Source organism: Typopeltis vanoorti, chromosome 13, assembly GCF_054136105.1.
Source record: "Typopeltis vanoorti isolate ZY-2024b chromosome 13, IOZ_Tvanoo_1.0, whole genome shotgun sequence".
NCBI classification, from domain to species: Eukaryota; Metazoa; Arthropoda; class Arachnida; order Uropygi; family Thelyphonidae; genus Typopeltis; species Typopeltis vanoorti.
This window is the reverse complement of record NC_143561.1, coordinates 63,002,439-63,028,604: the sequence shown is the minus strand read 5'-3', so window position 1 is coordinate 63,028,604 and position 26,166 is coordinate 63,002,439. Positions and strand designations below refer to the sequence as shown.

General features: G+C 35.8%; 1 protein-coding gene across 1 annotated transcript in view; it reads right to left on the bottom strand.

Moving 5' to 3' along the window:
- Positions 1 to 26,166, bottom strand: part of LOC150100219 (telomerase protein component 1-like) — a 1,179,105-nt gene that overhangs the window by 539,164 nt on the left and 613,775 nt on the right. The window contains exon 27 of the mRNA XM_090402391.1: positions 10,598 to 10,730. Coding sequence (XP_090258517.1) covers positions 10,598 to 10,730 — 133 coding nt within the window. The remainder of the gene's footprint in view (positions 1 to 10,597; positions 10,731 to 26,166) is intronic.

Genomic DNA, 26,166 nt, shown 5'->3' with positions numbered 1-26,166 from the left:
GAGTCCTGAGAAAGATTATAGGTGTGAACAGATGGCATCAATGGCAATATCATATTAAAAATGAGGATATTAGGAAAGAACTTGACATTGTCAGCATCCAGGAATGCGTTAGCAGAGCTAATCTCAGGTGGTATGGTCACTTAAGCAGAATGGGCGAGGAAAGATTAGCAAAACAAGTGTTTTCGGCCAGGTTGGCAGGAAAATGACCAAGAGGAAGACCAAGATATAGGTGGATTAATACGGTACAAAATGCCTTAGACGATAGAAATATAAGATCTGATAATGTTGGAGTCTTGAGAAGTAACAGACTGATTTGGAGGAAAATTGTAGATAGGAAATTAATAATGATGTAATTATTTATGTAGTACTATCATATCCTGTACACCCATTGAGGTACATGGCAGGAATTTGATGATGATGATGACAAAAATATTTTGGGAAAATTTGGAGAAAAGAGCAAAGCTAATAATAATGGCAAATATCTGTTGGATTTCTGCTCAGGACATGGACTGGTTATTACTAACACCATGTTCCAACATAAAAATGCACAAATTCACATGGAGAGAAGAGGCAAGGAATAAGAAAAGTCTCATTGACTATGTTATTGTTGATAGTGATGTTTTCTCCCTGGTGCAGGACACCAGAGTGTACAGTGGATTTGAAATTGGAAGTGATCACTATTTAGTCTTGAGCAGGATAAAATTGAATTTCATATTGAAAAGAATAACATGTAAGAAAGTTTTAAAGCAAATAAAAGTTGAGCAGCTCTCAGATGTGAACAAAGATTTTTCAATAATCTTTGTGTTAAAATACACAAAGATTATTGAAAAAAAAAATGAAAGAGTTTGAGAACAGGAATCAAACCTTCGAGATTCAGTGGCAAACTCTGAAGAAAACATTGATTGATTCTGCCAGAGAGTCATGTGGTGAGGTTGTCTGCAAGGATAGAAAAATCAGAACTCCCTGGTGGACACAGGAAGTTAAAGAGGTAGTGAAGGAAAAGAAGAAAGCATATCAAAAGTTCCTGTCAAATAAGTCAGCTTGTGCTATTAGAGAATATAGAGACAAATGCAAGAATGCAAAACACTGTGTAAAACTAGCTAAACAAAAGTCATGGGAGAACTTTGGAAAGAATATAGAAAATAAATATCAAGGTGGCGGCAAAATATTCTGGTGGTTGTTGAAGAAGCTTAGAAATGGAGGAAAGAGTGCTATAAAAGGAGTTAGAGATGATAAAGATGACATGAAAACAGGAGAAAAAGATATCCTTGAAGTATGGAGTAATTACTTTGAAAAACTGCTAAATGAAACAAGTAGTGATGACAGCACAGTGGTAAAAAACACTGACCAGGCATGTAGTCAGGAATACATATCCATACTTGAAGTAGAAAAAGCCATCAAATGCTTGAAATGTGGAAAGGCAGCAGGAATAGATGATATTCGACCAGAAATGCTGAAGTATGGTGGTATAAAAGTCTTACAGTGGCTGCACTGCATAGTTCAGAAAGCCTGGACAGAGGAACGAATTCCTGATGATTGGAGTAGAGCTCTCATAGTACCCATATATAAAAAGGGAAATAAAACTGAATGTGAGAATTACAGAGGTATTTCCCTACTGAGTGTTCCTGGTAAGATCTATGTAAGTATACTTGAGAAACGGTTGAGAAGATTTGTGGAAGAAAAGCTTGGTGAAGAACAAGCTGGATTCAGGCCAAATAGAGGCTGTCAGGATCAGATCTTCACTTTACGACAAACAGTTGAGAAATCATGGGAATATAACAAAGATCTGTATTTAAGTTTTGTCGATTTGGAAAAGGCATATGACAAGGTGCCAAGAGAGAAGCTATTCAATACGCTGCAGTTATATGGTGTCAATGGGGCATTATATCAAGCAATACTTAGCCTTTATTTGAGTTGTAAGTCAGCAGTTAGAATTGAAGGAAGTACAGGAAGATGGTTTAATGTTAAATCTGGTGTGAGACAAGGATGTACATTATCCCCTCTGTTATCCATTATCTATATGGATCACATTATGAAGCAAAGTGGTATTAAACATGATATCAAAATTGGAGATGTTAATGCCATCTCTTTGCTTTATGCGGATGATGTTATACTTCTAAATAAATCCGCTACAAGTCTGCAAGATTCTCTGACTAAATTGAATAAATGTTGTAATAGATATGGTATGAAGGTCAGCAATAAAAAGACAAAGACAATGAAAATAGGCAGAATCACTGAAAATGTCATTTGTTGTTTCAAGGATACTTGTGACATAAGACTGAATGATATAATCACGTAATCACAAGAAAGATATTTATTTAACCAAATATTTTGGTCTGGAAATAGCAGAGCATTGTCAGTGGTATAACAAGAACAGTTTAAAAAATACAAGCTAGAATACTAACAATAGATCGTTAAAATTAGAACATGCCGCGTGATGTTATATCACTAAGTATGAAACGGAATATTTTGAAGTAGAAACATGATTGAATTTGCTATTTAAAAAAAAAAAAATAATAATAATAACAATAATAATAATTAATGAGTAATCTTGATTAGACTTTCCCAGATTTTTGATATAGATATACAGTCATTACGATTCAGGATGGGACGATGGAGTAAGGCCTCCACGCTTTCTTTGAAGAAACGTTCGAACCTATAACAGGATCTATGTAAGAGGCGAGTCCTGGACCAAAGGATGCTGTGGTCAGTTTCAATCCTGTGTTGAGCCAATCCAGACTTTTCAGGTTTGTTGTGAAGAATGGATGATTGATGTTGTTGGATTCTTTTTTCAAGAGAACGTCCAGTTTGTCCAAAATAAGAGAGATCACAGTTGCACGGAATTTGATAAACTCCAGAAAGAGATAAAGGTGAGCATTTGTAAAAACTCTCAATTCTTATAATCCTCCACAAAACAACAAAGTTTCAATATGTCGAGTGCCTATTCCTTATATCTCCGATATTTCAGAACCTATCGCCAGAATTTTAAACAAATATGATTTAACAACTACGTATTCACCTATTAACAAATTGTCTTCTCATTTTCCTTCTCCTAGAGACAAACGCTCAACTTTATCTCTTTCTGGAGTTTATCAAATTCCGTGCAACTGTGATCTCTCTTATTTTGGACAAACTGGACATTCTCTTGAAAAAAGAATCCAAGAACATCAATCATCCATTCTTCACAACAAACCTGAAAAGTCTGGATTGGCTCAACACTGGATTGAAACTGACCACAGCATCCTTTGGTCCAGGACGTGCCTCTTACATAGATCCAGTTATAGGTTCGAACGTTTGTTCAAGGAAAGCGTGGAGGCCTTGCTCCATCGCCCGAACCTGAATCGTAATGACTGTATATCTATATCAAAAATCTGGAAAAGTCTAATCAAGATTACTCATTAATTAATTATTTTTTTTTTTTAATAACAAATTCAATCATGTTTCTACTTCAAAATATTCCGTTTCATACTTAGTGATATAACATCACGCGGCGTGTTCTAATTTTAACGATCTATCGTTAGTATTCTAGCTTGTATTTTTTAAACTGTTCTTGTAATACCACTGACGATGGTCTGCTATTTCCAGACCGAAATATTTGGTTAAATAAATATCTTTCTTGAGATTACGTTTTGTGATTATATCACAAAACGTAATCACAAGAAAGATATAATGATATAATCACAATGTGATTATATCATTGAAAATGTCAACTGTGTTGTGAATGGAGAACCTGTGGAACAAGTAAAACATTTCAGCTACTTAGGCACGATTTTTACTGGAGATGGTAAATTAAATATAGAAATAGACAACAGAATCAGCAAAGCTGGTATGGTGGGAAGTCAATTGAATAAATTCATATGGAATAAGAGAGAAATTAGTCGGAACACTAAATTAGCTGTATACAAGACGGTGTTCAAACCAGTTTTAACTTATGGATCTGAGAGCTGGGTCAGAAGTAAAACACTTGACCAAAGACTAGAGACTGCAGATATGAGAGTCCTGAGAAAGATTAAAGGCGTGAACAGATGGCATCAATGGCAATATCATATTTAAAATGAGGATATTAGGAAAGAACTTGGCATTGTCAGCATCCAGGAATGCGTTAGTAGAGCTAATCTCAGGTGGTATGGTCACTTAAATAGAATGGGAGAGAAAAGATTAGCAAAACAAGTGTTCTCTGCTAGGTTGGCAGGAAAACGACCCAGAGGAAGACCAAGATATAGGTGGATTGATATGGTACAAAGTGCCTTAGACGATAGAAATATAAGATCTGAAAATGTTGGAATCTTGACAAGTAACAGACTGATTTGGAGGAAAATTGTAGATAGGAAGTTAGTAATGGTGTAATTTTTTCATGTAATACTATCATATCCTGTACATCCCTTGAGGGTACATGACAGGAATTTGATGACGATGATGAGATTTTTTAGACCCTCTTCCTGATTCCGTGAAGTTCTTATCATTTTCTCAGTTGGGGTTGGCCTGAAATGCCTCTCTGCAGCACTGTTTCCATGTTCTTTAGCATATGCAATCACATATAGCTTTTATGCAATATTGTAGCAATGCCGACATTTTTCAGCCATAATTTGCCAATAAATTTAGAGAAATTTTAATGGTAGAAATTTATCGCCGTTCACAACAACTGCGACAACAACTGGAAAGTTTAAACGAAGAGGAACACAGCTGTGATCGTCGATGACAGCACATCCACTGAACTCTACGTAATAACTGGAATGCTCTCACACACAAGGAAGCAAGAAAGAAAGACTCGGAACAGAGAAAATTTCTAGAAATGAAAGTAATAAAAAACTGAGTATCGGCATATGAGATGCACCCTGTTTTTCAAACCTATTTTCAAAGAAAAAAAGTGCATGCCAGCAAATACTGTACTTAAAGAATTTTATAGGCTATATATAGAGGAAATATTTTGGTACCTGACTAATGGGAAAAAACTAGGGTTCATCGCTAGCAATTAAGCAAAGAGTGTGGTTAAGATATAGCACTAGATGTTTTGCATGGAGTGATGAATAAGTAGAATGGGTTTCTAAAGTCATGAGTGCTTTACTGGTGAATGAGTTCAAAGCGATATATGACAGGTTTGCAAATGTTGGTTAGTGTATTGTCAAAACACTTAGGGTATCCTTTGATGTAACTAAGGACTCATAGAGACGTCTATGTAATAATAATAATAACAACCTTCACATTCTTGAAGAATCATACCTTGGTGCACAGAAAATTAGATGAAAAAAAAAAGAATTCATTCATGTGGTGCAATACTGAATCATTCTATTAATATGAATAATAACTACAAACATCAGATTAGCATATGGAGAAGTATAAATAGAAGTCAAATAGAAGTCAGGGGGTGCTTAAGGGTCAAAGCTATATAACTGAGAGGAGACCTCCACATAGCCTTTAAAGGAATGCGGAGAACCGACCAGGGCTTCTGACCTAATGTCCAATCCTCACCTTCTCGTGGTGCACCCTGTTGGGTATCTACTTTGATACTGAACGAACGAGGATGGGCTGGCAATTTGGGATTTAGCCGACCAAATTGTATTCTTATTGGTTAAATCAAAATAAAAAATGATGGTACAACATGACAAAATTTCATACCGGCTGGGGCGTCGCCCGTTTAAACAAGGCCCCCGTTGTTTTCGCCAGGGAACCAGGGCGTACAGCAAAAAGTCAACCACTGGAACAAATCTGAAAACAAACCCCAACTCAACATCACCAGAGTTAAAGATCAGTACTATCAACAAAAGAAGCCTGAATGGAAAAGAAATGGAGCTAGCTGAGGAATTAGATAAGTATCAGATCGACATAATAGGGGTGACTGAAACAAAAAAGACCAAAACTGGTGAGATCTTTCTAAGCAATAAATGCAAAATGTTATATTCAGGCAATGACAATCAAGGAAAAGAAGGAGTAGCCATAGTATTCAACACAAAATACGAAGCTAATCTTCTTGAATGGCAGTCAGTCTCAAGTAGAGTAATGTGGGCAAATATGAGAATGGGGAACTGGACAATGAGACTTATTTGTGCCTATGGTCCCACAGAAGGTTCTACTAAGGTAGAAGTGGAGGAATTTTTTGACGCTCTAGAAAAAGCAACTGACACAATGAAAAAGGAAAAGTTGGTCCTTGTTGGGGATCTAAATAGCAGAGCAGGAAATGATTGCGAGACATACAAAAATATTTTGGGAAAATTTGGAGAAAAGAGCAAAGCTAATAATAATGGCAAATATCTGTTGGATTTCTGCTCAGGACATGGACTGGTTATTACTAACACCATGTTCCAACATAAAAATGTGCACAAATTCACATGGAGAGAAGAGGCTAGGAATAAGAAAAGTCTCATTGACTATGTTATTGTTGATAGTGATGTCTTCTCCCTGGTGCAGGACAACAGAGTGTACAGAGGATTTGAAATTGGAAGTGATCACTATTTAGTCTTGAGCAGGATAAAATTGAATTTCATATTCAAAAGAATAACATGTAAGAAAGTTTTAAAGCGAATAAAAGTTGAGCAGCTCTCAGATGTGAACTGTAGACTAAAATACAGAAAGATTATTGAAAAGAAAATGAAAGAGTTTGAGAACAGGAATCAAACCTTGGAGATTCAGTGGCAAACTCTGAAGAAAACATTGAGTGATTCTGCCAGAGAGGCATGTGGTGAGGTTGTGTGCAAGGATAAAAAAATCAGAACTCCCTGGTGGACACAGGAAGTTAAAGAGGCAGTGAAGGAAAAGAAGAAAGCATATCAAAAGTTCCTAGCAAATAAGTCAGCTTTTACTCTTACAGAATACAGAGACAAATGTAAGAAAGCTAAACAGTGTGTAAAACTAGCTAAACAAAAGTCATGGGAGGACTTTGGCAAGAATATAGAAAATAAATATCAAGAAGGTGGCAAAATATTCTGGAGGTTGTTGAAGAAGCTTAAGAATGGAGGAAAGAGTGCTGTAAAAGGAGTTAGAGATGATAAAGGTGACATGAAAACAGGAGAAAAAGATATCCTTGAAGAATGGAGTAATTACTTTGGAAAACTGCTAAATGAAACAAGCAGTGATGACAGCACAGTGATAAAAAACACTGACCAGGCATGCAGTCAGGAATACCTATCCATACTTGAAGTAGAAAAAGCCATCAAAGGCTTGAAATGTGGAAAGGCAGCAGGAGTAGATGATAATCGACCAGAAATGCTGAAGTATGGTGGTATAAAAGTCTTACAGTGGCTGCACTGCATAGTTCAGAACGCCTGGACAGAGGGACGAATTCCCGATGATTGGAGTAGAGCTCTCATAGTACCCATATATAAAAAGGGAAATAAAACTGAATGTGAGAATTACAGAGGTATTTCCCTACTGAGTGTTCCTGGCAAGATCTATGCAAGTATACTTGAGAAACGGTTGAGAAGAATTGTGGAAGAAAAGCTTGGTGAAGAACAAGCTGGATTCAGGCCAAATAGAGGCTGTCAGGATCAGATCTTCACTTTACGACAAACAGTCGAGAAAGCATGGGAATATAACAAAGATCTGTATTTAAGTTTTGTCGATTTGGAAAAGGCATATGACAAGGTGCCAAGAGAGAAGCTATTCAATACGCTGCAGTTATATGGTGTCAATGGGGCATTATATCAAGCAATACTTAGTCTTTATTTGAGTTGTAAGTCAGCAGTTAGAATTGAAGAAAGTACAGGAAGATGGTTTAATGTTAAATCTGGTGTGAGACAAGGATGTACATTATCCCCTCTGTTATTCATTATCTATATGGATCACATTATGAAGGAAAGTGGTATTAAACCTGATATCAAAATTGGAGATGTTAATGTCAGCTCTTTGCTTTATGCGGATGATGTTATACTTCTAAATAAATCCGCTACAAGTCTTCAAGATTCTCTGACTAAATTGAATAGTTGTTGTAATAGATATGGTATGATGGTCAGCAATAAAAAGACAAAGACAATGAAAATCGGCAGAATCATTGAAAATGTCAACTGTGTTGTGAATGGAGAACCTGTGGAACAAGTAAAACATTTCAGCTACTTAGGCATTTTACTGAAGATGGTAAATTAAATTTAGAAATAGACAACAGAATCAGCAAAGATGGTATGGTGGGAAGTCCATTGAATAAATTGATATGGAATAAGAGAGAAATTAGTCGGAACACTAAATTAGCTGTATACAAGACAGTGTTCAAACCAGTTTTAACTTATGGATCTGAGAGCTGGGTCAGAAGTAAAACACTTGACCAAAGACCGCAGATATGAGAGTCGTGAGAAAGATGGCATCAATGGCAATATCATATTAAAAATGAGGATATTAGGAAAGAACTTGACATTGTCAGCATCCAGGAATGCATTAGCAGAGCTAATCTCAGGTGGTATGGTCACTTAAATAGAATGGGAGAGGAAAGATTAGCAAAACAAGTGTTCTCTGCCAGGTTGGCAGCAAAACGACCCAGAGGAAGACCAAGATATAGGTGGATTGATACGGTACAAAGTGCCTTAGACGATAGAAATATAAGATCTGATAATGTTGGAGTCTTGGCAAGTAACAGACTGATTTGGAGGAAAATTGTAGATAGGAAGTTAGTAATGATGTAATTTTTTCATGTAGTACTGTCATATCCTGTACACCCCTTGAGGGTACATAGCAGGAATTTGATGATGATGATGATGATAAATAGAAGTCAGGTTATCAGTGGAGTGCCACCGGTTATGTACTTGGCTTGCTTCTGCTTAATTTGTACATTAATGACATATGGAACAATTTGAGATAAAATATCCAGTTGTTTGCTGCTGATGATGAAGGTAATGATGCAAAACTTGGTAGTGAAAGGATAATGGCTCTCAGCTCATGTGGCAAAATATTATGCACAACGGGTTGAAAAGATTACAGGGTAACCATATTGAAGAAACTTGAGTGCAAGAAATTCATTATACCAGTAATTTGGGAGAGGGGATTCTTGGCAGAGAACTGAATTCGGCAAGCATTGTTGGTTGTTACATTACACATTTAAAAAAACCAAACAGAAATACAGAAAGCATTCTCTCTCTTTATAAAGTTATTTATGTGGTCACAGTCTGGCATACTATGCACAAATTGGTCACCTGATTTCTAATGGCAAGGGCTCAAGATGATGATAGGACTATGGAATGCTATGTAAGAGGATAAATTGAAGATTTATCGGTTACAAAAATTGGTTGATGGCAAGGGCTCAAGATGATGATAGGACTATGGAATGCTATGTAAGAGGATAAATTGAAGATTTATCGGTTACAAAAATTGGTTGATGGCAAGGGCTCAAGATGATGATAGGACTATGGAATGCTATGTAAGAGGATAAATTGAAGATTTATGGGTTACAAAAATTGGCTGATATGCAGAAATGTAAGAAAATAAACTACTAAGGAGTTTTAAGGGAAGAGAAAAAGTCACCTCTGTGGATAGCAACCTAGATTTTTCATTTGAAAAGGGTGAAAGCACAGGTTGCAGTTTATTTATTTATTTAATATGAATCCCCACAAAAGGTTATAACTTTACAACACATTAGATGGGCTACTACTTTTTATTTTTTAAATATTATTCATTTATTTACAAGATCTAGAAACCCTACTCTAGAGACCTAGAAAAGTGATTTATATTTATTGTGTAGATAATGGTTAGTGTGAACTCCCACTTTTAGTCTGCAGATTTGAGTCTTCATGAAGATGCCCATCTAATAAAAATTAAAGTTTTTATTATTATTATTATTAGACACCTCCAGGGAGTCCAAGACTCATCGAGGGAGGGCACCTACTCTACAACTCTCTGTCTCCACCACTCAACCTCATCCACCAATTGCATTATCTACATCAATGCCATAAAATTATGCCTTATTTTCATCATGCAAGCACAAAATAACATTTGGCACTTTAAATGAAAAAATTTTTACAGTATTCACAATTAATAATGGCTGATATTTTCATTGTAGATACATATAATTTGATATATAAGAGCACTGATGTCAAGTTGATCATGCCCCTGTTTTTATTTGTTGATGAATTTCAAACAGTGACAATTTTTATTTATTTCGTTTTCAGTCAGAAACTAATCTCTTCATGATATTTCATTACTAATGATCACCTTACGCTGCACATTTTCAATGTTATATATAATTTAATATAATTCAGGAATATAATTAATATAATATAATTCAGAAATCTGATCTTCAGTGGAAGAAATGTTACAAAGTCTAACTTTGTTACTAACTGCTATTAGTTTACTTTAATAAACTATTCAGCACTTTATTAAAAACTGAAAACCACATATATTTTCTCAGTTCATTTAATTGAAGATTACAAATTATAATGAAATGAAACAATTATTCATTAAATGTGCATTAAAAATGAAAAATAAAAGAAACTGTTCATTATGTAGATTTTGCCTTTTATCTTATTTTCTGATGGAAAATAAGCATTAAAATGCAAAAAATAAAATAAAATAAATAAATTGGCATTTCACTACATATGGTATAAACACCAGAGCTCACTGTGTAGTTTTCTTAACTGCTCACACTTTTGAACAAAAATTTAATTGTAAGATTGGTTATTACCTTCTTTAGCTAGTGCTAATAAAGAAAAAGCTGCTTTTACTATATCTCTTCCATGCAATTTTTCTGTTTCCACTAACATATACTGAAGGAGCAGATGAACATTGGTGGGAACAGACTGTAGCTTTGCATTTAACTAAAGAAAGAAATACAATGGATTAGCTTTTAACAATCTGTAGTGTTCATAAACAAAATCTGTGTTTACAGTTTTTGTTTATAATCACTTCAGAAAAACTTCTAAATAGTATAGATGATATTTTTCAGTAATCCAAACTGCATATTACCATTTAACATGCTGTATATTCTGCAACCTGTCCTATATTCTACATCATATCTTATATTCTATAATATATTCTACTTATCTCTAAATGAAAATAAAAAAATAAAACCCTCCTCAAATACAATAAATCCCAGTTAACCAAAATTTCAAAAAAATTGCAAATTATCACCTTCAGTGATGATAATTTACTCATAACAATTAAACTATATTATTATACTTTTTGGAAGTTTTTCCACTTGGTTGTACTATAAATTAAAGATACCAAGAAACTATATACTTGGTTTAATCCTTTATCTGAAAGTAAGCAAACAAAGTTTGCGCCCGAACAATTTTCAGGACTGGAGCAACTCATATATTGAAGCTAATGACTTCTCATCACTTGCCTTATAATCCCATAATGCAAAGCAAACATCCTTATGGGTATGTATAATGCTATGCGTTATGGGAAGGATCACTACCCAGACCGGTTTTGACCTTTTTTGAGGTCTCATCAGCCAAACCTTTGGCAACTTGTATATGGAAATATGACTTCTTCATTACTTCAACCTTAGTATCACCTCTGGATCTGGCTTCCACTGATGAGAGCTCAATAAAGGTCGAAACTGGTCTGGTTAGTGACACTCCCCATAATGCATAGCATTATGAGATACTAAAGCAAGTGATGTGAAGTCATTAGCTTCAATATACGAGTTGCTCCAGTCCTGAAACTAGTTCAGGCACAAACTTTGTTCGTTTATGCTTGTGTAAAATTTTATGCTTGGATAAAGGATTAAACCAAGTATATAATTTCTTGGTATCTTTAATTTACATTACACTTTTTGTTTTGACTTTATGCATACAAGAAAATATTTAAAATTTTTTTTAACAATATTACTAAAACCCATATTTATCAACTTGAAAAATGAAATGTATATGAGAAAAAAAATCATAAACTACTTGCAATTAATATTAATTACTGATAAGGTGGATCAAGGGAATGGATCCACTATGATACTATTAGGCTTTGCTAAGGCATAACTGGTAATTAGTTTACGGAATTAACAACGCAAATAAAGTATATTAATTAAAGGTAACTTTAATGAATCACTTCTATATTTCGGCAACGTCACATTGCCATCTTCAGGAACATAAATCTATACATTAATGATATTAGGAAGAATCTGAGAGGATGTGTTCAATTGTGTGCTGATAATGCAAAGATAGGCAGGGCAATTGTGGATGCTACTGATATGCAGCACTTTCAGTGTTATTTGAATAAACTGGAACAGTGGATAGTCAAAACAAGAGCAGATGGAGTTGCATATTAGACTAGTGCATCGTATTGGAGATTCACTGTCTGCAAGATATCAACAAGTTATGTATGGAGAAGCAATATCCCAAAAGAGGAGTCACTAGTGGTGTGCCTCAGGGGTCTGTTTTAGGGAGATTGCTGTTAAACATGTATGTTACTGATATTGGGGAAGATTTGAATGGGGATATACAGTTGTTTGCAGATGATGCAAAGTTGAGACAACACTATGAGGAGTAGAGCATATGTTGTGGCCTCAGAAGAAGACTAGAACAGACTGAGTGAATGGGCATGGGAGTGTGGATGCTAGTTTAGTGTTGCAAAATGCCAAATTTAAAATTTGGAAAACAAAGATGGGATGTAGAATTTACTCTTAGTAGGGATATACTGTTTGAGGGAGAGGAAATAAGAGATCTTGGAGTGATGGCGGATAAGGATCTACAATTGTGAGGACAACAAAACAAATTCTAGGAATGATGCAGAGGACAGTGACTTGTAGAAGTAAGTGTCCACACATTGTATTTCTGATTAGGCCACATATGGACTCTTATGCACATATTTAGTGACCTGGTTTTTAAAAAGGATGAAGAGATATTGCAGAGGGATTCAGAGAAGATTGACCAAAATAATTTTTGATCTCTGGAATGTTGAATGTGAAGAAAGGTTGGGAAGATGCAATTTTCAGTGTCTAGTGGATAGGAAGAAGAAGAGGGGTGATACGATACAGACGTACAAGTTGGTAGTTATAGCATTAACGTTGAAGAAGTTTTTCATAAAATGGTGGGAGATTTGGGGAGAACAATAGGTCATCCCTGGAAGCTGTATATGGAAGGAGAGAACAAGGGCATGAGATACGAGTTTTTTTGCACAGAGAGTTGTGAATGACTGGAATGCACAGCCTGAGAGTGAATCAGCAGAGAATTTGAATATGTTTAAGGCATGGTATGATGAGTTGTATGATAAAAGGGTCTCCTAGATGACTGCGACTCCAATAAATAATAATAATAATAATAATAGCTGTCTATTCAATGTTGATATGATGTGATTTCCAATCGCATATTATATTGGAGGGATTATGCTACAAGAAGGTGATGAGTTTAAGGAACTTTAAGGAAGTTATGATGGATGGGAATTTGAAGTTCAAAGGTCACATTACTAAAATTGCAAATACAACTCAGCATATAATTATGAATGTTGAAATAAATTAATAAAGTCATTTTACCTGTTAATAAGGCCTTGAAATGACTGCATCTAGATAATTGTGTGCAGATTTGATCTTCTGGGTTCAGAGTCGACAAAAAAGATGTGGAAAGGGTTAAAAAAAAGAGTTAAAGATGTCGGGATTATGTAATGTAGATTATGAGGACAGACTGACAGCATGTGACCTGCAAGCTGAGAAACATGAGAAAGAGGGGTGATATAACAGAGGTCTATAAACTCTTGAATGGGTGTTATAGGATATTGACAAATGAAATTTTTCATCAGATGGAAAGTGGGAAGAGAACACGGGATATCCGTGGAAGTTTGTGCACAGCTAAGAAACAGATAAAAAGCTAGACTTTTCTTTCACAGAACAGAGGGAAATAAACAGTTTGCCTCTTGAAGTGGTGAGTGCATCTAGCATTAATGATTTTAAGAGAAGGTATGACAGTTGGCATGGACAATGTATAACCTCCTTCGAGATCTCTGATAATAATAATAATGGTTTGAATTGTTTTTGGTACATGAATTTTTGAATATTAGATAACAGGAAAAAAAACAGACAAATTATTATTATTACACCCTCCATGGAGTTCACAGACTCATCATGGGAGGTTCATTCAACTGACAACATATTTATCATATAGAATCTTAAAAACACTCCTTGCATTAAAAACACATTCTGGTAATGCATTCCATTCACTGACAATTCTCCATGTAAAAAATCTACTCCTCACACCCTTCTTCACCACACTTTTACATAACTTCCAGGGATTACCTCTGGTTTTTCCCTCTCACCTTCTACTCTTTTTATAATCCCCTCTGGATTAATCTGATAAAATCCTCTCGCTAACTTAAATGTCTCTATCATATCACATCTTTTCCTCCTATCCACTAAACTCTTCAACCTCTCTCTCTCTCTTTCTCCATAGCCAGCATTTTAAAGTCTTGATATTGTTTTAGTCACTTGCCTCTGGACCATCTCCAATGTTTCACATCACATTGAAAACTAGGTGACAAGATCTGAGCACAATAGTCCAAAACTCGTCTGACCAGTGCCTTATACAGTGGCACAACCATTTCCTTATCCCTACATGTTAGAGTACTTCTTATCATAGTAGCACTACAATGTGAGGCCTTTGCAACACTAGCAAAGGCCTCACAGGTGACAAATCTTCACTCCCTTCTGTGATTAGAGATTTGGGAATGATACTGTCAACTATCATTCCCAAATCTCTAATCACATCCACCTCCTGCAGTACAGTACCATTGATACAGTACATGGCTTTTTATTTCTGCACTCCAAAGTGCAACACCTTGCACTTATTGATGTTAAAATCACAACCCCACTACTTCATTCAAGTAAAAATTCTATTCAAATCTTCCTGAAGAGAATTAACATCAGCAGTGATAATTATAATTCTTCCAAACTTTTCATCATCAGCAAACAACTGAAGATCCCCAGTCAGTCCACATGATATATTGTTTACAAACAAGTTAAACAGCAGGGCCCAAGAAAAGAACTCTTGGGCACACCACTGATTACTCTACTTTTTTTGAGACACTGCTCCATCATATACAACCTGCAGGTATTGTTCAGAGAGCCAATCTCCAATCCATCTAACCAATACACTATCTAATCCCATCCTCTGCAGCTTGTACACCAACTTATGTGGTAATCTATCAAACAGCAAAATCCAAGAATATCACTGTATATGATTCTCCCTTATCTAACACACTTGTTACCTTGTCATAAAATACAAGTAAATTACTAAAACAGGACCTACTCTTTACAAATCCATGCCGACCATCATAAAAAATGCTATGTCCATCAAATGAATCATGTATTCTATTCCTAACTAATCTCTCCAACACTTTGATCACAATTACAGTTATACAGACTGGTCTATAATTGGACATTTCTATCTTAGAACCATGCTTGTAGAATGGTACTATTTTGCCTTCTTTCCACTCTTTGGAACCCTATCCACTGCAAGACTTTCATTAAATAATCAGGTCAATGGCATAGCCAAATGTGGTGAGCATTCCTTAAGAATATATGGTGATATGTAATCCATTCCCACTGCCTTATTAACATCTAACCCAACCACCACCTGATACACCTCCGATTCTTTCACTTCCAATTCTCCTAATAGTTGCCTCCCATAGTTAACTTGTAAAAATTAAGGTAGGGTGGGAGACTTATTATTTATTTAACATATGATGTACAGGTCTCAGGATATTACATAAAACAAAATAAAAACAATTGTAAAAATCATATTAAAAGGGGTACAATAGGTTGAAATGATTAAACATTAAAAATTAAGAATCAGGAGTCAGAGCTTAATCCATAAATCCTGAATCCACTCCACAGATTCTAGAGTCAGCTTAAAAAAGTCCTCTTTAGTGCCTGAGAATGAGCAGTTTGTTGTGCACTCAAACACAATGTGATTGATAGCCTGGATCTTGCATTCACAGTTTGGGGTATCGGACTGGTTCCATTTATGAAAGAGATGCTCACATCTCCTATGTTCTGTTCTGATCCAATTTAAAGCGGTCCATACATGTCTAGGGAGATCGAAGCGCTCTAGACGAGATATTGGATTTGAAATGAGAATTTGAAGATTGGAGGTACGATGAAGCCAATACTCTCCCCATGACTCGCATAGGTCAAAATTCTGGTCGTTCATTTGTATTGCACTTCCAGGCAGGGCGCATGGATTTCAATCTTTGTGAGGTATAGAAGGAAATGTCTTGGTGGATAGGCAAGGAACTGTTTCCAATTATTTTTGTCCATAATTTGTTTAAGGCTTGGGTCCTGCAAAGCGAGGGAGGGGCGATATTACTGAGAGTTGGGAACCAGTTGACTGGAGTAGATCTTAGAACTCCAGAGATTATTCTCATAGTTTGATTCAGATGGACACTGACTAAAGAAGAATGTGCACTGTTCAGTCCCACAGGAGCATAATACTCTGCTGTAGAATAGACCAAAGACAGTGCAGTAGTATGCAGTGTGTTGGCATCAGCACCCTTAGAAGTACCATCAGTATATGCATTATATTATAATGAGTTTTTAATTTTCTAGCGATATTTTCCAGATGATATTTAAATGTCAAACTTCTGTCTAGTGTAACTCCTAGGTATTTTGGATGATTGTTAAATTTCACCTCTTTATTTCTGAAGTAAACTTTTGAGATATAGTTGGCTTGGATATTACTTAAATAAACGGATGCTACTTCAGTTTTGTGCAGGTTAGGTTGTAATCGCCATCACCTAAAGTATTTATCAAGTACAGCCAGATCTTCAGTTAAAATGTTCTCAGCTTTTTAGAATGTTGAACGTTGAGTTGCAATGGCAATATCATCAGCATACATGAATCTCCGTGATGTGGTCACTGGGATATCACTAATATATAAGTTAAAAAGCAATGGGGCAAGAACTGAACCCCAAGGTAGGCCATTTTTAATCTTAAAGAATTTACTTTTGGATTCATTAAGAGATACTTGTATCCATCTGTCTGCTAGTATTTGATTAATTAGGTTGGCTAGTTTTGGTGATGGGATAGTTCCTAAGAATTTTAGAAGGGAGACTGCAGGAATACTTTGTTATAATCGATTTCTGTAGTGAATAGTGTTTAAAATAGCATGGGCTTCAGTCAGAATGTTTTAATAATCTGTTACAGTGAGCAATAATTATAATATGAGTAATAATTATAATTATTCCTCAGATCCCAAATCACTTCTCCAGTTGCACCAATATAATACAACACATTATTCTGAGATGAAAAATTTGGCACTTCTGAGGACAACCCTTGGCAATATTATATACACATAGCAACAAAAACAACAACCTTCTATCTCCAAGCTATTAGTCTATTTACATTTTCCTGAAGGGATCTGACATCAACATTGCTTCTCATATATTTCTTTCATCATCAGCAAAGAACTAAATATCTCCTGTCAAACCATACGAATCATTAACAAATAAATGGAACAGTTCCAATAACAGTAACTTGTTATATATCATGGGTTATTTACCTATTTGGAGAAACTTAATCTCTACAACTCCTTTCCAAACACAAGTACCTGTATCTATTGGACAACTAATCTTCTGTATTGTGAAATACAGAAACATAAGAGGAAACATATTCTAAATAAATATGTAATTCACCACTTGGAAATAAATATTTATTAAGAGCAGAATTTTTCAGCCTAGTTTCAAGACTATTCTCACTTCAAAGTTATAGAGGCAACAGAATAACAAACCAAATGTATAGTGCATTAACTCAAAAATGGTATTTGGTGTTCTTGCAAAACTTTGTCAGATTGTTCTAAGTTTTGTTTCAACTGGACTATTTGTAGAGCACAAATGGACAAAATGTCAAAATTATATACTGTAATAATTCTTCTCTGGATTAATGGAATTTAATAAAATTCAAAAGAGCCTCCATAGCTCAATGAGTATCAACAATGCCTTTGGTTGGAAATACAGATTTGAATTATGTCTAGGACACAAAGAATCTTTATCAGAACTTCTCAATGGAAGGTGAGTTCACTAGTCTAATGTGGTGGTGAGGTCTCGTGGAAAGAAACCCAGGTTATTCATCATACAAAACATGCAAACTAGCAAGAAGAACACACTTCTTGTTGGGTTTTTAAAAAGCTAAGTTACCCATGACAGGCCACTGACTTAAAGTGAAATGGAAGATGAGATGAGATAAACTTGATGAAATAATATACACACTAGATGATGTTCAAGAAGTGCACAATTTGAGTTTCAATGAACTCAAATTTTATGTTGCATACCAATATTAATGATACCACACTAACTGGTTGGAATTCAATGAAAACTGATATTTAGGATCTCTACTAAAAAATACCATGCTTCCAAAACACCTGCTTCTGTAACAGACTGATACTTTGACATCTAAAACTAATAAGTCAAGGCACCAGACTGATTACATCCTGGTTCTCCAACAGTCACAGGCATGCATCTTTGATGCACATACTTGTTCAGCAGCAGCAGCAGACTGTAGTGTTGACCATCAGCTAGTAAGAGCCAAATTAAGACAGACTCTGAAACCTTCCAAGGCTGGCCCATTCCACAAAACTGGATTTCGGAGTATTTTCCCAATGGGTTTACAGAAGAAACATCATGGGGTGGGATGATCTTTTTGAGACTAGTGAGGAGAACTCACCTGAAATGCTGTGGGAAAGGGTCAGGATTATAATAGAGGATACAGCCTAAGAGTAACTAGGCCTAATTAAAAGATCAGGAGACAGACAGATATTAGATTTAACAAGGGATCCGACTGAAAGGAGGTGGTTGGAGAAACAGAGATACAAGGACTGAAGAATATAAAATACTACATAGAAAATTATGAAAAGACATCAGATGGGACAAGGAAAATTTTTATGCTAATAAATGTGAAGAGATAGAAGGAAAAGATAGAATTCCAGATGAAGAGGCACAATTATAAAAGAATGTTCTGTTTAGTTTACAACCTAAAGCACAAATTAAAGCTCAAATCGAATGTCATCGAAGACAGGAATGAAGCAATACTAACAGAAGAACTGGAAATCAAAAACAGATGGAAAGCGTATTGTGAGAGAAACTGTACAGCAGAGAAGATAGAAAATTTAGAGGAGCCCTTCTTATCAAAAAATTTTGATTTGGAATCTAAAGCATGAGGTTGAAGAGCAATTAAACAGCTTAACAACAATAAGGTCTATGGGTGCAGATGGAATCCCAGCAGAGTTAATTAAGGCCACAGTGGGGGGGGGGGAGGAATAAGAGTGTGTCATAGATTGATTACAAGGATATGGGATACATGATTTTTTTTTATTTTTTTTATTATTATTATTTCTTAATATTATTTTTTATATTTTTAATAATATTTTTATTATTATTATCATGGCCTAGATACTGGAAGAAATAGGTTTTCATATGGCTGCATACTCAGAGGAAGTAACATGTACCTTTCACACTGATAGATCACCTGAAGAGTGAGAGTGAGATCATCCTAAGTTCTATTCTGGTTGTCCCTTAGAGGAACTTCTACTAAGCTTTTTTTTTACTGGCCTGGTTGAACGAGTGGTTAGAATATATGCTCTCCACCCAAAAGGCTGTGAGTTCAAATCCCACCATGGGCATGGATGCTTGTGATTGTCTATGAAAATACTAGTGGTGTTGGTGGAATGAGTGGTGGAGACAGAGAGTTGTAGCGTTGGGCCCTCCCTCGAGGAGGCTTGGAATCCTTGGAGGTGTCACATAATAATAATAATACCACTGCACAAGAAGGGAGATATGAAGGATTAAAAGAACTATACAACTATTAGTTTAATCTCTCATGCAAGCAAGGTTTTTATTAAAGATCATTCTAAATAAAATTGAGGCCAAAGTTGAGGCAGAGATGCCTGAGGAAAAAGCAGATTTTAGGAAAGGAAAGGGTGCCAAAGATCAGATCCTTTGCCTTAGACAAATCACTGAAAAGTATAAAGAATTTAGACTCCCTATGACAATACTCCAAAGCTTTTGACTGCATTCAGCATATGAAATTATGAGAGGTAATGAAATTAATGAGTTTTTGTCAACGCATTATCAGGTTGATAGCTAACTTGAACAGTGAGCAACAAGTCATGGTAAGAACAATTTTGGATTAACTGACTGACTTCAGGTCAGCAAAGGAAAATTAAGCAAGGATGCCTACTTTCTTCTCACCTGTTTAGTTTTTTATGCAGATATCATGCATGAAGTATGGGATGAGTTTAACAGAGGAATTAGGATAAGTGGATCAGTAATCTGAGATATTCTGACAATCCTTTGTGGTGAGAAAAAAGAACTAAGATGAATGCTTAAGAAAGTTAATGAGATCAGTGAGAACAGAAATTTCAACTCAATTCTCACAAGACAATGATTATGGTTCTCAAAGAAAATATAGACAGGAAAGCTCCTGAAAAACATGTGTACATGAATGGAGAAAAATTTGAGGAAATCAGCAAGTTCAAATATCTCAGATTCATTATTAATGAAGAACTGCTGTTCAGAAGACATCAGAGGAAGACTAGGAATGGTTAAAACAACAGTCAGAGACCTGTCTGAAATATGAAAGAATGGATGAACAAAGTTCAGAATTCTGAATTCAATTGTTTTTCCAACAGCAACCATGGATGTGAGACCTGGAACCTAAAGAAGCCTGATAGGAAAACAATAGTTGCTTTATGAGATGTAGTATTACAGAAGGCTGTTGAGGATACCATATACTGAAAGGTAGTCAAATGGATGAGTGCTAGTAAAGATCAGCAGAATTTTAACACTTCTTAAAGATATTGACAGAATAAAGCTGAAATTCTTTGACACATTTAAAGGATGTAAGTCATAGTTTTCAAAACATTAATAGAAGGTAAAGTTCCTGGAAAAGAGGAAGGTACAGACTGTCAATGAGATGGATGGGTGATGTGTCTGAAGTGACTGCTCTTCAGAGAGTTGAAACCTCCAGAAAAGCATGATAGAACCACTTACTGAGAAACGGTGTGTGTGTGTGTGTGTGTGTGTGTGTGTGTGTGTGTGTGTGTGTGCATGGAACATTACCAAGGAAAAGAGTGACAATATGGCATCTGATGATGTCCAATGAGATAGATGGACTAAAAAAATTTTAATTAAAAATTTTTTAGTCCATCCATTTTAGTTTTTTTTATTCTAAAATTTAATAAAATATCTGTTGTGAGACACCCATTCGATCTTGAATGTTTATCTCACAATCAGATAACTGAAACAAATAAAAATTGCCTCTAAAAAAGTGAACTGATGGGTCAGCCTAATATGAAGACCATTTCACATTATGAGCACTGCTTCCAACGTGAGAGACAATTTCTTTACTTTTTGCAAGTAAAAATGCAGTTGTGAAACCTTACAACTATTGCCAAGAGAATCAGATTTCCTTTTGGAATGTGTTTTGAACATTTGCTTCACAAAAAGTACAAACTAGAATAGATAAAAAATTGCCTCTAACAAACAAGTTCACAGATGGGTCAGCTTAATTAAAATAAAAAAGCTCTTCTAATATCAGTTAATTTAATATCTGTTGTTGGAAGAGCACTGCTTCCAATACAAGATAATTTCTTTCATTCATGCATTTTCAATTTTAAAACTTAAAAGTGAAATGCAGTTGTGAAACTTGAAAAACTATTGTCATCAGAACTAGCTACCTATTCAATGACCTTTCCTTTTGAATTTAAAACTAACCACAGTATATAAAGAAATTCCAGTCTTGTGAACTTTAGACAATCCATAAATTTTTGGCAGTCTTCTTTGTTATCGTCTTGACTTATTATTTTTTTAGGCATCTCCATGGGGTCAAAGACCCAACGTGAGAGATCCATTCTAACCACTGTTCACACAATTTGTATCATACCTCTTCTTGAATTCATTCACTAAAAAAAAGGCACTAATGACAACATCTCACAACCCATTCATCACTACTCCAAGTAAATATACCTAAAAATACCTAATATCCTTGCCATCCACACTCGTACAATTTTCAGGGATGACCCCTTGTTTTCAGCTTTCCTAAAATGTACCAAAAATTCTTTGGAGACAATCCTATATAAGAGAGTGGAGTTAGCCATTACTTTGTAAAACTTAAGTTAGATTTCTATTCTGAATTTTTTTATTCAGTGTCCTTTTAACTGTTCCATCGATTTTCTAAAAATAAAAAAAATAAATAAAAAATGTTTTTTCATCTATATCTTTATCTTTTAGATATGTTATTATGCAACCTAAATAATTAAAGTTGACCTGTTCTATTGTTATATTCTATGAGTACTTTTGATCTAATATGATAAGAACCTTTAAATGCCATGACTTTTTTTTTTCTTCTTTTGCTCTTCTAATACAATCATCTGCACTGTCTGAGAAGCTCACCAGATACATATACACATATCCATGATTACGATAAGTCAGGTCTTGTCGGTCATGCCAAATCTACCAAACATAGGCTTTACTGGAATAAGATAAATTCACAGTTTTGGGATGTCATCTTAATTTGTTGTTCTTCATAAAGTCCAAACATATTACTTTCATGTGACAGTCTCATTTATTCATATTTCAACATATCTTGAAATTCAAGCTATGTTGAAATACATTGCTCATGCATGATCTCTCCTATTAAAATCTGATGCTCAAAATTCATAGGAAGCCCAATGCCTATCAACAAAATCCTGCAATCTATTTATAATCCATTTCTGATACTCCTACTATAATAGCTCAAAACTTTCTTGGTTCATGGCGCCATTTAGTGTCTCGTTATTTCCCAAAAGAGGAAGATATTTCATTGTCAGTTGCCAGGCAGCATCTATTTCCTTACCACTCAACTCTTCATTCCATACTTTAGCTCCAATCTATCTCCTAAGCTTGTCATAATCACCAGCCTGATATTTCACATATATCTTTTCCTCACAGAAGTCTGCATATAACTAGTGACAACCCAAGTGATCACTTCATGATCAAATGGAGGAAAGTGTGAACCACCACTCACAGTTACATCCTCTGATGAAATGATCATATAAAAAACTCTCAATTCTCAAGCGCCCTCCTTTATGTGCTGCCTGAGATAGTTAATTTCTGAAGAACTCAAGAAACGCATTTTCCTTATTCCCAAATGCTATCTCTTCATTCCAATCTATACCACCATAAATTAAAATCACCCATAATAATTACCCTTCTCTTGTTCTAAATCCAAGTTGTTTATACATTTTTTCATTATCTTCCTCCGTATTTCCAGGCCTACAGCAACATACAACTAAATATGCCTTCCTGCCAGCCTACCTCCATGTTACACCACACTGCCTCATAATCAATGCCACTATTTCTCTCTTTCATGTCTAGCTTATGCAGACATAATTCCCCTGCTATCATATGCAGCACTCCCCCCCCCCCCTCCCTTCTTGTCCTTTCTATCCTTGCAAAAAATTGTGTATCTATTCCCATTAGAATAACATCTTCATTCAACCATGTTTCACTTATTTCAATGATTTTGAGGTGAATTAATTCAATCAGTGAAACCATTTCATCTCCCTTATTTCTGATATACTTCTGACATTTGTAAACAAACACAGCAGTTCATTTTTAGGTCTATAGGCAGTTCTATCTATGCCACTTGTTGGTGTGATTTGCTCACCACACTTGCCCTTGCCCTATCACCTTTATTACTGCTTACATTTATACATTCAGTCTCAACTTCTCCACCCACATTGCAATATATGAGGTCTGATACAGAAAAAAATGAGACTGTGCCTGTATTTCTTTTTATTTAACAAATTGAGAAATCAACTATAATCACCTTCAAAATAGTTCCCTTGTAAGTTGACACACAGCTGCAATGATGCCACTGCCAACGTCCAAAGCAATTCTGCAGATCATTTTCTGAAAGGCTGTTGAGGATCTCTGTCATTTTTGCTTTCACATCTTCTACCAACAAAAACTTGGTTCCTTTGAGCACTGACTTGATCTTTGGGAAGAGGTAGAAGTTGCAGGGAGCCAGGTCTGGCGAATAGGGTGGGAACTCAAGCACAGTGATACTGTGATTAGCTAAAAACGGCTTCACAGACAGAGCGTTGTGGGCTGACACATTGTCTTGGCACAAAATCCAACCGTTTCTCCACAATTCTGGTAGTTTCCTTCTCACGTGTTCATGCAATTTCATCAAGAGTTCAAGATCATATTGCTGATTTACCGTCTGGCTGCTGGGAACCCACTCTGCCATTACAATACTCTGGATATCCAAGAAAACAATCAACATGGCCTTGAACTTCGAACGACTCATGCAAGCTTTTTTTTGGTCTTAGAGATATTGCCAACTTCCACTGCATTGATTGTGGCTTGGTTTCCGGATCATATGTAAATATCCAAGTTTCATCACAAGCAATTACCAAATTCAACAAATCAGGTTCATCCTTAATGCGTTGCAAAAGGTCCAAACACAGTTAATTGTGATGTTCTTTTAGTTCATCTGACAACATTTTTGGAACCATTTTTTCACAAACCTTTTTCATGTTCAATTCTACTGTTAAAATCCGTCGAACATTTTCCCTGTCCAAATGAACTTTCTCAGCTACAGCTCGAACACCAAACCATAATGTTGTCACCGGTAACTGCTGTGTGTGGGAGGCCTGGGCAATCATCATCTTTCATGCTTTCTCTGCTTTCTGAAAATTGTTTGTGCATTCAAAAACGTTCACGAGACATGTACTCTTCACCATAAGCCTCAGTCAATAATTGAAATGTTTCTGCCATGGATTTCTTCAGTTTCACAAAAAACTTGATGTTAACTTGCTGTTCAATTTTGCACTCCAACATTTTCCGACTGAGGGCAAGAAAACGTCTATATTTGAATAAGCATCCACTCGTACTGAGTAAAGCGATGGAGAACATGTTAGAACATGCTCTATAACCATATCTTTGTCTCTACCCTCGTGCTCTCCATTCCCAAACTACAGGGTTAGTCTCAGTGTCAGACCTCGTACTCCATACACACATTCACTGCTACCTTCAAAGTCCACCCTTTATATACCATGTCTCGCTGTCCACCTGGGCTCCCCCCATTTCCATGTTCCTCTTGAATTCCCTTTCTCTCTCTCTCTCTCTCTCTCTCTCTCTCTTCATTTCTCATGCTACTACTGTTTCCACTACCAGGCACTTCTGCCTTTTCAATACCACTCTCCTGATCTCTCACTTCTGATCTCTTTCTTGCATCACACACACTACACTTCCATTGTAACAAGATTTTTCCAGTGCACTCACTCCAAAGCCGTTCAAATGTAACCCATCAAGCCTGTATAATTCCACCTTCCCTCAAACGCATGTCATACATCCACAAACTGTACTCCCTTCTCCTCACATATGATTGAGATATATGAGATAGTCAGGGTTGTTATCAGGTTGACATAGAAGAAATTTTTATTGGAATGGGAGAGGGATGTACAACAAGAGGCCATAGCTGGAAATTGTATAAGGAACGTGTGAGCAGAAGAGTGAGGAGAGGCTCTTTGCATGGAGAGTGGTTGGTGAGTGAAACATTGCCTGAGTCAGCTTAAGGCACGGTTGGATAAGGCATTGTATGCAATAATGTGTACCTCCCATGATGAGTCTCTGACTCCATGGAGGTCAGATAATAATAATAATGCACTCTGAGAAATCCTCTTCTATTTATCTCAAACCCTACCCCAAACAGCCCAAAAGCAATTTTATGCACTGCCGCCTTTGAGCTTGCATAATTCTTCTGCTGTCAGTATCACTACTGAACCTTCTCTTTTGTCCTTCTAACCCACCAGAAATTCTATATCTCAATTTCTATTTTGATTTGCATATCATCCTCAGTCAAGTCTGGCATATACCAAGATTGGTATAACAATCTTGGTATATGCCAGGCTATGAATGGTACAAACTTATTTTATTTCCGATACTTCTTTGCAGTTGTATGAAAATATAACAGCCAACTGGAAGATCTGCAAACAACCATGACTGTGCCATTATTCTCCTCTGCGACCTAATCAGATCATTACCTCCAATTTTCCTATTGTTATAATTCCATAGTGCCTCTGATAAGATTAATCCTACTCTATTTGTGGCCATCTCCAACAGCATCATCCCCTCCCCCATTAAAATGCTATGAATTATGTTATATCTTTTGTGGTCTTCAAGTATGCTTTTCCATAATGACATTCTCAACTCTGCATCCACCCTTCTTTTGTCCTTCCACAACCACTCTCTCTCTTGCCCAACAACAATAACCACTTGAAATATTCA